At 39.9% G+C, this 12,918-nt stretch overlaps 1 protein-coding gene across 1 annotated transcript in view; it reads left to right on the top strand.

Moving 5' to 3' along the window:
- LOC109846118 (anthranilate synthase beta subunit 2, chloroplastic-like) overlaps positions 3,818–12,918 on the top strand; it is a 70,699-nt gene continuing 61,598 nt past the window's right edge. The window contains exon 1 of the mRNA XM_020415345.1: positions 3,818–3,854. Coding sequence (XP_020270934.1) covers positions 3,818–3,854 — 37 coding nt within the window. The remainder of the gene's footprint in view (positions 3,855–12,918) is intronic.

Genomic DNA, 12,918 nt, shown 5'->3' with positions numbered 1-12,918 from the left:
ATCCAAAACTTCATATCTTTAAAGACCAAAATTATTTGTGTCATTAAACTTCTCCACATCTATCTTTATAGAATAGATATTCAAACTTTGGACCGTCTTCACACCGGAAGTATCCTCTATAACTCCTTCTTTCCCGACCATCTTTCTTAAAGCATCAAAACAAATGCGGAACAAATAAAGAATTGATTCAAAACTAAAAAAAGATAGAGTCTTTACCAAAAAGATCTCACCTTTATCACCAAACGAAGCCCTAGGTGAGCCTCCAAAATGATCTACTCCTCCAAATAGCCCAAGCGTAGCCCGAGCTCTGATACCTCTTATTGAGCACTGCGGAAGCCAAACAACCAAAGCAATGTGCTACAAGAAATCAAATCAAACGAATGTCGAGAGAAGGTCAAACGGACCAAATCAATGCCACAAACATAAAAAACTAATTTTAATGTGGTTCGGTAAGTTGCCTACGTCCAAGGGGTAAGAAGAGGATAGAGATTTTTACTAATAGAGAAGAAGAGTAAAAACTAAGATTACAAATCACTCAAACTCACTAATTAATCTCACTAACAAATCTCTAATTCTCTCTAAACAAAACCCTAACCAATAGCTCAGAAAATACATCTTTTCTGTACTCCAAATATCCCTAATTTTCTTCTTAATTCTCTCTTCCAATTATTCCATATATATAGAAATCCTACAATCATAATCATACTAGGAATTCTAAAACAAAAAACAAAATAGATTAGGAATCCTAATAACCTGTTACCAAAACTAATTAGGAAACATATTAGGAACCTGCTATCCAACACTTTTCTCATCCAACTACATGTATATGAGATTTCATAATGGCCTCCACTTTTGGACTTCTTCGATGAAATATAATACATGATTGCATCTACATACACCTTCCTATATAAGTTTACTACTTTTAAAGAAGAGCCTAACATATGAGAAACTCTATTCTCATGGTTTAGCATCATTAGAAATCAACAATACCAAGATCAAATAAAATACTACGCAAAGCACCTCGAATGCATTGAAATAATAGTACTTTAACATCATTAGAATTCTACAAAGCTCTTTAAATACGTGGTCTAGAAAATTAATTCACTGTTCTTTGACTTTAGTTCAATTATGTATATTTCTTTATGAATTTTTAAGATAATATTAGCTTACAATGGTTGCTATATATTGCTATTTAACTTTGTATTTGCTAACGATGGTTTAAAATTGACTATTTTTCACTATATTATTTCCATATAAACCAAATATAGATAAATTAATTAAATGGATGCCACGTCATCCACCATCTCAACTTTCCACATTTTTACTTTCCGGTTGCTAATAAAAAATATGCAAATAGAAAGTGATTTGCTTTACTTTCTACTTACTTTCTAGTTGCTAAACATGCCCTAGGTGCAGCTAACAGTGTGCTACTTTGACTATGCTATTCTCAAAACCGAATAGAAAGTAAAACTTCATATTTGCAATGTGCATGATGTAAGTTATACACTTAAACATAATGTGCTTTGGCATTTCCTAATCGACATTAGATATTCACGATCAATGGATGAGGAAGTTTGAACATTTATATAATATTGTCCACTTTTTTTTTCATTTTACTCACTAAAATAAATTGAACAACAAACTAAATCTTTTTTATTAAATTTGAACATAGGAATGGAGTACCATTTCACTTATAAAGAGGATAGAAAATAGTGTCTTTATTTAAAATATTTATATTTACACACATATGATTTGGGGTTAAGCATTTCCATCTATGCTATTTCCGAAAGACATATTTGGAGCATATAGACACACAATACCATAGCAAGAAGGCTAACTGATTAAGGTTGAATGATGACCTATAGTCTAACCTACGTAAGTGCAGACATTCAACTGTTCACGTCATCCCAAAGATAAGATATTGCCTTGAGGTCAGGGTGCAACCTTAGAGTGGCATGGTGGGTAAGATCGAAGTCGATCTTTTAGGTATGAAACTTATATTAAGCTAGAAGTGTAGGCGTCTAAAAATACCTATAGATGTTCGTACACAGCTCAAGATGAAGAGAAGACAATGAATATCATCATTTGAGTCAAACGGGATCACTAAAAGCCGTAAAGAAGCTAACGAGAGCATGAAGCTAGTCAGCGAAGCGTTCAAGTCAATGAAACGACAAGATATGCAAAACGTCAGAGAAAAATACAAGTCCGGAAGACCCTGGTGGCCGAGCCGCATCAAAACGACTCGGCCATGCCTAGGCGACTCGGCCAAAGCCGAGTCACCCTAAGGTGACTCGACCAAGGCCGAGCCACTCTAAGGTGACTCGGCCCAAGCCGAGCCACCTTAGGGTGACTCGCACCCGAAACGTTTCAAACGTATTTTTTGCTATTTTCTTGGAATTTATTCATTCCAAAGCATCCCAACTACCTTGATATTATCTCTAAACATGGTTAGACCGTTGTCAACTGAAGATAGGGCCAAATCCTTTGTTCTTATCCAAATATCCTGCATCCGAAACCCTATAAATACAAGTCTAGGGCCTTCTTTCACGGGGGTACATTTTAATCAAAGAGGAGGAGGTGCTGCCGAATTGTAGAGCCAAGAGCCACGAATTTTAGTGAAGTATAGCAGATATTGGCGATTTCCTATGCATAAAGAGTGGATTTCGAGAGATCTGAAGCCTCGTTCACTAATTCCTTGAGATCAGGATTGGACTTGATCTCGAGAAGAGTCATAATCTCGTTTGGTCGAGATTATCACTTATGTTCTTGTTTCCTTGGTGAAGCAACAAATTTCTAGCCTTTCGATCAACCGGATCTGATCCGTGGCAGTCTACGGATAAATCCCAGCATATGAAAATATCCCACGCAAGCAACAAGAGATAAACTACTGTTGTGTGTTGTTTGGATCTTATAAAAAGATAAACTTTTTATTTATTTGTGTTTATTACAATGACTGAAGTTGTAATAGATTCAAGACAATGAAAATAGCAATTTCTAAACCAAACACGCTAATGACCACAGTGGGAGCCAACAGCTTCTCCGCCGAAGCTGTAGTGCCGCAACCAGGGATCCAGATCCCAGTTGACGAAGAGGTCGAGTATGAGTTCGACCAACAGAAATTCGAGGAATATTTATCATCCTCCTTCTCCAGATCCTCTGCCCCTCGTAAGCGCAGAAAGATCAAGGCCCCCGTTGCTATGGCAATCTCACCTTGCAATGCCCCTCCGACCTCCAACGAGGCCGGATTTGTATATCTGACTCCTCCTCAATCAAGGAGATAGCCGCTGGAGGTGCGCCCACTTTATCGAAGCGAGCACGCCAAAGACAGTGCCAACGCCTCACGCGTCAATTTGTCAAGGCTTTGGAGCCTGTAGACGGGATCCGTTACGAAGCGAATCTGAAATTCAAGGAGCATTGAGTGTCTCAATAGCGAGCAAACGGCCCCTCCTCCAAACCAGCAACAAACAAATAGATCCAAGTCAAAAGGACCCGTTTAACCCTTGAGGAGCGCATCCAAAAGCGCCACGCACTCCTTGCGCGTGTGTGAATTCTTGTGCAGAAGGCCCGAGAGTTGCAGAAGCAAGAGGTGGCTAAGGAACCAGTAAAACCACGCCAAGTCTAAAGGCTGAAGCTCAAAACAACGGCCAAAAAGATCGAAAAACATGAGTCACCCCAAGGTGACCCACAGTAGGGCCGAGCCAGACATTCCCCCGCGCCCATTTTTCTGGATTCGTCGAGTTCCGTCTCCGCTCCAATCGATCCTGCACCTTCGGTCAAGCCCCACGACAGTGTGGACTTATCCATAGGCTAGAAAGTAATGGCGGATAGCCTTGTTCTTTTGCACGAGGATCAAGGTAAATCCCTAGTCAAAGAACGCTTGGGCCCGATATACCAACCCCGAGTAACTCATTGAGCTGGGGGTCGCACATGCCCTCACAACAATTTGAAAGCTTCCTATAATGGAAAAACCCCTTTACCTGACCGCCTTGGACTGTGTTTCATTGTCCAAGAGCCTATTGAGATCCCGTGCTCACGAAGGCGTGGCTCTAAATGTCTGATTCTTGAGAACACCAACAAAGCATCAAAACCTAAAAAGGAAATGTGTTCATTTGACGACAATGTTATACTTGGGAAGTTATGCCAATACACGATAGGTTGCTCCGGTAATCATGTCGATGAGTTATACTATCGGGTTAGGGGTACAAACAGATCTCGAAAGAGAGATACCCGGGAGACGGATTTTCATTGTCCGTGTGCCAAACTTATCAGGGCAATATTATCAGTGTGTAGCTACCCTAAGACCTCTTTACAGAGGGTCTCTGTATTCCAAAGGCTTTCCTCTGAAGTGTCGAAAACCAAGCCAAGGCATTTTCATAAGAAACAATCAGCCGTTCAAGATGACGAACTTCCAAAAGTCATAATTAATATGACTGATAAGGGAAAGTCAACTCGACCTTCTAATTTTGAACCCCTCATATCGCATCGTCTAACTCAGCTCAGTGTAGGGACTATTAGACGTAAGGACTATCGGAGGATGAATAGAGGATTATCCTCGGATGATGAAGCATCAGATGCCAACTCTGCAGTCACTTCTAACAATACGATGTCCAGCCCAGGATAATCCCGCGAGGCATTTATAATCAACACCAAGCAAATGACCAAGATTCTTAAAGATACATTGGCTAAGCAGAAGGAGAACTTCAAGTTCAAAATAGAAATGGCTATGTTGCGAATGAAGGAAGAGCATGACCGACAGATCCAAGTTTTGTTAGGTCAAATCAGTGAATCTAGTCATCACAACAATGCCTATCAAGCAGGTGGTGATTAAGACATGGACGAACACCTTAATGCAGATAACCCTCCCGTTGACCAAAACACTCAAGGTGGTCTTACTAAAGATAACGATGCTGGGGGTAGTCCCATCGATGATGACAATACCAGGGGTGGTCATGATGTTCCTCCTCGAAATCGACCAAGGAAAGATACGAGCGAGGATAAGAAGATGAAGGACCTCGAAAGCAAAATCAATGCCTTGATGTCTATTTAGGAGGTGAAGAAGACCAATATTCCGTGCCCATATCCAAGAGAGTGGGATTCAATCCCCTACCCGGCAAAGTTCACCCTAATTAACTTCACACTATTCGATGGGAGAGGTTCACCCACTCAATACTTGGTTTATTTCAAGTCTCACTTGGGTGTAATCTCTGGCAATGAGCCTTTGATGGTCTGGTCATTCGTTGGCACCCTTCGCGGGCCTGTCTTCGATTGGTACCGCTGTCTCAAGCCTAGAAGCATCAATATCTAGGACGATATCAAAAGCACATTCCTCGGCAATTTCTTTGATGATGACATTGAGGTATCAATCAGGACGCTCTTTGAGGAGAAACAGAAAGACGAAGAGACGATCGACAATTTCGTCAAGCGTTTATGAAATAAGGCGATGAATTGCCGAGATTCGGTCAAAGAGGAATTCATCCTCCAAACCTATCATAACAACATGTCCATCGATATCCTGGAAGTTATGGGAGTAACACCGTCCAAGACTTCAAAAGAGCTGAAGGTGCACGAAGAGCAGGCTGAACGCTTCCTCTGAAGGAAGAAAGCCGAGAGAAGCTAACCGACGGCTAACCCTCCAAACTCAAACTTCGCCTCCCGTGATAAGGGGAAGGCACCCACAGCAGCTGTTGATGTTAATCAGGCGTCATAATAGCAAACCCAGAGACAACGAAGGACTCTGGATCTGAGACTCTAAAAAGAGTACTCCTTCAAGGACGAAGACGTTCCAGCCATTTTTCAATCCCTCCTTGAAAAAAACAAGATCAAGCTCCCGCCTATCACAAATCAGGAGAGAGCTGATAATACTTTGGATCCAAAGTACTGTGTGTACCACAGAAGGATCCTTCATCCCACCAAGATTTGCTTCACTCTTAAAAATAGTATCCAAGCCTTGGTTAAAGCTGGCGTCCTAATGCTAAAATAAGCTGAATAAGGACTCCAAAGAGTATACGAGTATAAACTGCTTCTTATTTTTCTAACAGGTGCATAAGGTTAAACTGCTCCCTGCATACTCCAATAGGTATATGAGTCTAAACTGTTTTCTACCCTTGAATGGAAAGTTCCTAGAGAATTTTTTTTAAGGATAACCTAATCATGCAACTTAGTTTAGTATTAGGCCCAGAAACTGGGGGTGGATACTTCATGTAACGGGAAGTTCCAAGAAGAATGCTATATGTTGTATTCTTAGGGATAACCTGGTCATTATAAAAAAGTGATGAATAAGAAACTCCTACTTGGACTCTGAATGCTTCCAAGAGTGAAACACATCCAATTGCTGGGATCAATTTTACCAATTTTCAAGCACTCTTTTACTGAGATGAGATTTTATCACTTCGTTGGATCAATCTTCCCTAAAAAAAACTCCCACTGGTATTTTTTTTAGATTTGATTCACAATCCTCTACCACAAAATCCCTTACTGATCAAATTAATTGACGGTGGGTCCACTAAAATTCTTCCTGGTTCAATCCACTCGACCTCTCGCTGTGTCTGTGCACTCACCACTCCCATTGTTAGAGTCTAGATATAATACTTGGAATTTTAGTCTGCTAATCTTTGATAATTATCAAACCCCTTCGTGTTAAGTCCTTATCACTTGACACCAAGAACCTCTACTGAGTGATTTGTACAAGTCAATACTCCCACTATAATTTATACTCCCACTCCCACTGTTTATCTTGGTCAAACCTTCCTACAGTTAGGACCACAACCAAAATCTCTTCTCGATTCCTTCCATGAACGAGAGGTCCATTTTTAAATATAGCGATCAAACTTTCCTACAGTTAGGGTCATCTAAAACCTCCCACTTAGTCAAACCTTCCTATAGTTAGGGCTAAAACCGTAATTCACTCTCGATAAACGAGAAACTCACCTTTAGTTTGGTAATCAAACCTTCTGACAGTTAGGATTATCCGAATCTTCCTAATTCTCAGAGTGGAGATCCCACTTTGAATTTCCTTTCCAACTGAAGATAGAATATAAAATTTTTCCTCTCCAGTATCGGGTTCGTCTTTGCCCCAAGAGAAGACACCGCTTTTTTTAAACTCCTGTAATCCGTGCCTTACACGCGTGGAGAATTTTATCCCGAAGCCTAAGTAGGGATAAGTTAACGCTTAATACGCATTGCCAGTTTTGTCTTTCACCGAGTGAAAAAGACACCAGAATTCATCTCTAGGGAATTTTATCCCGAAGCCTAAGTAGGGATAAGTCAACGCCTAACACGTGTTGCCGGTTAGTTTTTAACCTAAAAAAAGGATAAAAGCCCACATATTCGATATTATGACAGGTTGTTATTCATAACACCAAAAATTCGTGCCTTATATGTGCGGAGAATTTTATCCCGAATCCTAAATAGGAATAAGTTAGCGCCTAACACGCGCTGCCGGTTTATTCTTTCTCCAAGTGAAAAAAACACCAGAATCTAAGCATGGGGACTTTTATCCCGAAGCCTTAGTAAGAATAAGTCAGCGCCTAACATGCGTTGCTAGGTAGTCTATTCCTGTGAGAAAGACGAAGTCTACGTATTCAATATCTTAGCACTACGAGAGTTAACTCTTTTAGCATAACATTACATATGGAACGGGCTTAAATAATTAGTATGTAGCCCGACTAAAACGGTAGTCGGTAATGGCTTATCAAATCCGTTGATGGCTGAGGATTTGCCAAAAATCGTAAAAATTCAAGAGTCATTGACACACCAGATTCATTAGTTAGTCTCATTACTTGAGCATCCAACAACCTCAGAATAAGATCCATACATGCAGATGAATCAGCATTGACAGTTGGTCATGCAACCCCAACAGTTGGAACCGTCATGCTCCAATGCTTTAATAGCTTAAACTGTTTAGACTCTAGTAAACGTAGGAGTATAAACTGTGTTAATACCGAACAACGTGTTATAGCAAAAGTTAAAGCCGGTCAGCGCATTACAGTAAGGGTCGATGCCGGTCAACGCATCGACAATTTCACCGAAATAAGGCTAAGAAAAATTCTAGATCAACGGATGATTCTGGGAAGTTTAATCACATTCATATGAGAATTCCTGACAAAGATGATCAGTTCAAAGTCAACTCAATGACAAGAGCTAAGTTTAGAAACTTAAGCATCAACTTCAGTTCAAGATTTTAGTAAACAGTTAGACGATAAACGCAGCACCAGAAAATATCATCTATTCAATAAAATACTGAATAGACTTGTTTGTAGGAAATTTGATGTAAAAAGACAAAGAAAGAAAATTTGACTTGTATTCTCTCAAAATCGATTACAATTTGAATTCCGATTACAAAGAGAAGAGAATGGATTTTGATCTCTCCTTTTGTTAGACTGGGTTCTTTCATTGGTAGCGAGGAGTGCTTCCTTCGATTGACTGCGCGATCGAACTGCTCTCCGTTGATGCATCCGAGCCGTCCTTTCTTCACTGGAATAACTGAAGTGTTTGATGACTTCGGTTTTAGAACTCTTGACGAGTGTTGAAGAACTTGAACGAGTTAAGACTGCTGATAGCAGTTGTTTGAAACCGGATGTCTGCGCTTTCGATGTGATTACACTTGCGTTGCAAGCTTAATTAAGACTCTTAACGAGTTTAAGAACTCAGAATGAGTTAAAACTCTGCTAACAAAGTTGTTGGAACGAAAATTCGGTTATTGCCAAGTGGATGATACCTTTGATGATAAGATCCTTCGGGATTGATTAACTTATCGTTGATCAGTTAATCAAATCCCGAAGGAATCCTCATCAAAGGTATCATCCACTTGGCAATTAACGATTTTCGGTTCTTCAACAACTTGTGTTACCAGAATTTTTTAACTCATTCTGAGTTCTTAAACTCGTTACAGAGCTTCTAATTAGCTTGCCCAACGCAAGTTGATCACAATCAAACCAAGACATTTCGGTTTTCACAACTCTTATCAGAGTTCTTACTCGTTCAGAGTTCCTTCAACACTCGTCAGAGTTCTAAACCGAAGTCATTCAAACACTTCAGTTATTCAGTGAAGAAGGACGGTCGGGGATCATCAACGGAGAGCAAGTTCGACGCGATCAATCGAGGAGGAAGTCACTCCATCGCTACCAAGAAGGAACCCAGTCTCTTAAACAAAAGGAGAGAATCAAGATTTTCTTCTCTTTTAACTCAATCCAAATTGTAATCCATTTTGGAGAGTAATACAAGTCAAATTTTCTTTTCTTTGTCCTTTTTACATTTCAGATTTCTACAAAACAAGTCTATTTCAGTATTGTTTATTTGAATACGGATGTAATTTTCTGGTGGTGCTGCCGTTTATTCTAACTGTTTACTAAATCATTGAACTGAAGTGCATGCTTAAGTCTCTAAACTTTCTCTCGGCTCATTTGACGTTATTTGAACTGATCATCTTTGTCAGGAATTTCATCTCTCTCATTAAATCTTCCAGAATCATCCGTTGATTCTAGATTTTTCTTAGCCTTATTTCGGTGAAATTGTCGCATGCGTTGACCGGCATCGACCTATACTGTAATGCGTGCTGACCGCTTTAACTTTTGCCTATAAACACGGTTGTTCCGGACTATCTAACACAGTTTATACTCCTACGTTTACTAGAGTCTAAACAGTCTTTAAGCTATTAAAGCATTGCGAGATGACGGTTCAACTGTTCCGGTTGCTGACCAACTGTCAATGCTGATTCATCTGCATGTCATGGATTTTTATTCTAGAGGTTGTTTGGATGCTCAAGATAATGGGACTACTAATTGAATCTGTACGCTGTCTGCTTGTCAAATGACTCTTGAAATTTTTTACGATTTTTGGCAAATCCTCAGCCATCAACGATTTGCCATAAGCCATTACCGACTACCGTTTTAGTCGCGGCCGCTACATACTATTATTTAAGCCCGTTCCATTATTAATGTTATGCTAAAAGAGTTACTCTCGCTTAGTGCTAAGAATATGAATACGTAGACTTCGTCTTTCTCACAGGAATAGACTTACCTAGCAACGCATGTTAGGCGTGACTTATTCTTACTAATGGCTCTTCCGGGATACAAGTCCCCATTGCTTTAGATTCTGGCTTTTTTTTTCACTTGCGAGAAAAAGAATAAACCGGCAGGTGTGTTAGGCGGCTAATTATTCCTATTTTAGGATTCGGGAAAATTCTCACATATAAGGCCAACGAATTTTTGCGTTTATATAACAACCTGTCATAATATCGAATATGTGGGCTTTTATTCCTTTTTTTAGGCTTTAAAAAACTTACCGCCAACACGGTGTTAGGGTCAGTCTGACTTTTATCCCTACTTAGGTTTCCGGATAAGATCCTCTAGAGATGAATTCTGGGTCTTTTCACTCGAGTGAAATTGGACAAAACTGGCAATGCGTATTAGCGTTTATCTTATCCTACTTGGCTTGGGATAAAAATTCCACGGTTTAAGGCAACGGATTACAGTCGATTTAAAAAAGCATGGTTGTCTTCTCTTGGGGCAAGACGAACCGATACTGGAGATGGTTAAATTAGTATTCTTATCTTCAGTTGGAAAGAATATTTCAAAGTGGGATCTCCTCACTTGAGAATTAGGAAGATTCTATTAATCCCTAACTGTCAGAAGGTTTATTACCATAACTAAAGTGAGTTTTCTCGTTTTTTATCGAGACGTGAATTACTGCGTTTTAGCTCCTAATATAGGAAGCGTTTGACTAAAGTGCGGAGGTTTTAGATGACTCCTCTAACTGTAGGAAAAGTTTGCATCGCTTATATTTAATAATGGACTCTCGTTCATGGAAGATCGAGAAGATTTTGGTTTGTGCGTCCTAACTTTAGGAAGGTTATTTGACCAAGATAAACAGTAGTGGAGTGTGCACGTATAAATTATAGTGGAGTATTGAATTGTACAATCACTCTAGGTTAGAGGTTCTTGTGTGTCAGTTGATAATGATTTCTTAACCAGAAGGGGTTTTGATTTAATAAGTATATAGCAGTTACTAATTCCAGTATTACTAATCTAGATCTAACAATGCGAAGTGGTGAGTGGCACAGACACGCGATTCTTTGAGGTCGAGTGGATTTGAACCAGAAGAATTTTCATGCGGACCCCTACCTGTCAATTATTGCTATCACCTAAGGGATTTGTTGTGTAGAGATTGCTGAATCAATCTAAAAAATTTCCAGTGGGCGCGAGTTTTTTTTTAGGCAAATTGATCAACGATAGTGATAAAATTCATCTCAGTAAAAGAGTGCCCTTTGAAAAATTCTGGTTAAATTGATCCCAGAATTGGATGTGTTTCCACTCTGGAAGGCATTCAGGTCCAAGTAGGAGTCTTATTCAATCACTTATTTTCTATTAATGACCAGGTTTTTCCTAAGAATACAACATATAGCCATTCTTTCTTTGGAATTCCCGCTTTACATGAAGTATCCATCCCCCAGTTCTGAGGCCTTCCTAATTACTAAACTAGTCGCTCTGACTTAGGTTATCCTTAAAAAAAATTTCTCTAGGAACTTTCCTATTCAAGGTGTAGAAACAGCTTTAGACTTCACTATACCTATTTGGACGCTATGCATGGAGATGCCCAGTTTAATCTTATGTACCTGTTAGAAAACTAAGCAAGCCAGTTTATTTACTCGTATCTCTTTGGTAGTCCTTATTCTTAGTTATTCTTTAGCATAGTGACGCCAGCTTTAACAAGCTTGGCATTACTATTTTCATATAAGAGTGATGCATAATCTTGGATGGGATGAGGATTTCTTCTGTGGTACACCTTAGTACTTTGGATCAAAGTTTTATCAGCTCTCTCCTGATTTGTTTGATAGTGCGGCGGCTTTGATCTTGTTTTGTTCAAGTGATGGGATTGAAAATATATGGGTTGGAACCGTCTTCGTCTTGAAGGAGTACTCTTTTTTAGTAGTCTCAGTTAATTCAGAGTCCTTCGTCTTTCTTCTTTGTCTTTCCTTTTCTATTTTACTGTCTCTGGGTTTGCTACTTATTGCACGCTCTTGATTAAACATCAATCAGCTGCTGTTGGGTGCTCCCCTTATCAACGGGAGGCGAAGTTGAGTTTGGATTACGACGTTAGCCTTCGGTTACGTCTTCTTACGGCTTGTCTTCCTTCCAGTAGGGAATTGCGTTCAGCTGCTACTTCGTGCACCCTTCATCCTCTTCTTGAAGTCTTTTTGGACTGGTGTTACTCCCATATTCTTCCAGTGTTGCATTATCGATGAGACATGTTGTGATTCTGATAGTCGTGTTTGTTGAGGATGAATTCCTCTTTGACCTAATCTTCGGCAATTCATCGCCATTATTATTTCATAAATGACGAAATTTGTTGTCGATCGTCTCTTCGTCTTTTCTGTCCTCCTCAAGATGCGTCCTGCATTGATACCTCAATGTCATCATCCAAAGAAATTGCCGACGGTAATGTGCTCCTTGTCATCTCCTAGAATATTGTGCTTCTTAGCGCTTGACCGACCAGCTCGCGTATCAATCGAAGTACAGGTCCGCGAAGGTGTGTTTTCTTTATGCTTGCTTTGTTCTTGTCTTTCTTGTTGTCTTGCCAACGACAATGGACCAGTACCAATCAAAGGCCTCGATTGCCATTGAGATTACACGCCAACGTGGTAGACTTGATCAATAAACCAAGTATTGGCTAGTGGTTTCCATTACTGTCGAACCCTCTTGTTTTTCCCATCGAATAGTTGTGAAGTTAATTAGGTGAAACTTTGCTGTGGTATGGCCGGATTTTGTATCCATCTCTCCTTGGATAATCGTGGCCCCGGAATATTCGCGTGTCTCTCTCAACCTCCTACAAATAAGAACATCAGGCAAACTTGAAATTTTGCTTTCCCGAGGTCCTTCATCCCTTCATACTCCCTCCCGCCTCGCTTCCTTTCCCCCATTT

Source organism: Asparagus officinalis, chromosome 6 (assembly GCF_001876935.1).
Source record: "Asparagus officinalis chromosome 6, Aspof.V1, whole genome shotgun sequence".
Taxonomy (NCBI): domain Eukaryota; kingdom Viridiplantae; phylum Streptophyta; class Magnoliopsida; order Asparagales; family Asparagaceae; genus Asparagus; species Asparagus officinalis.
The sequence above is the reverse complement of the archived record's forward strand: the minus strand, read 5'-3'. Positions and strand labels throughout refer to the sequence as shown.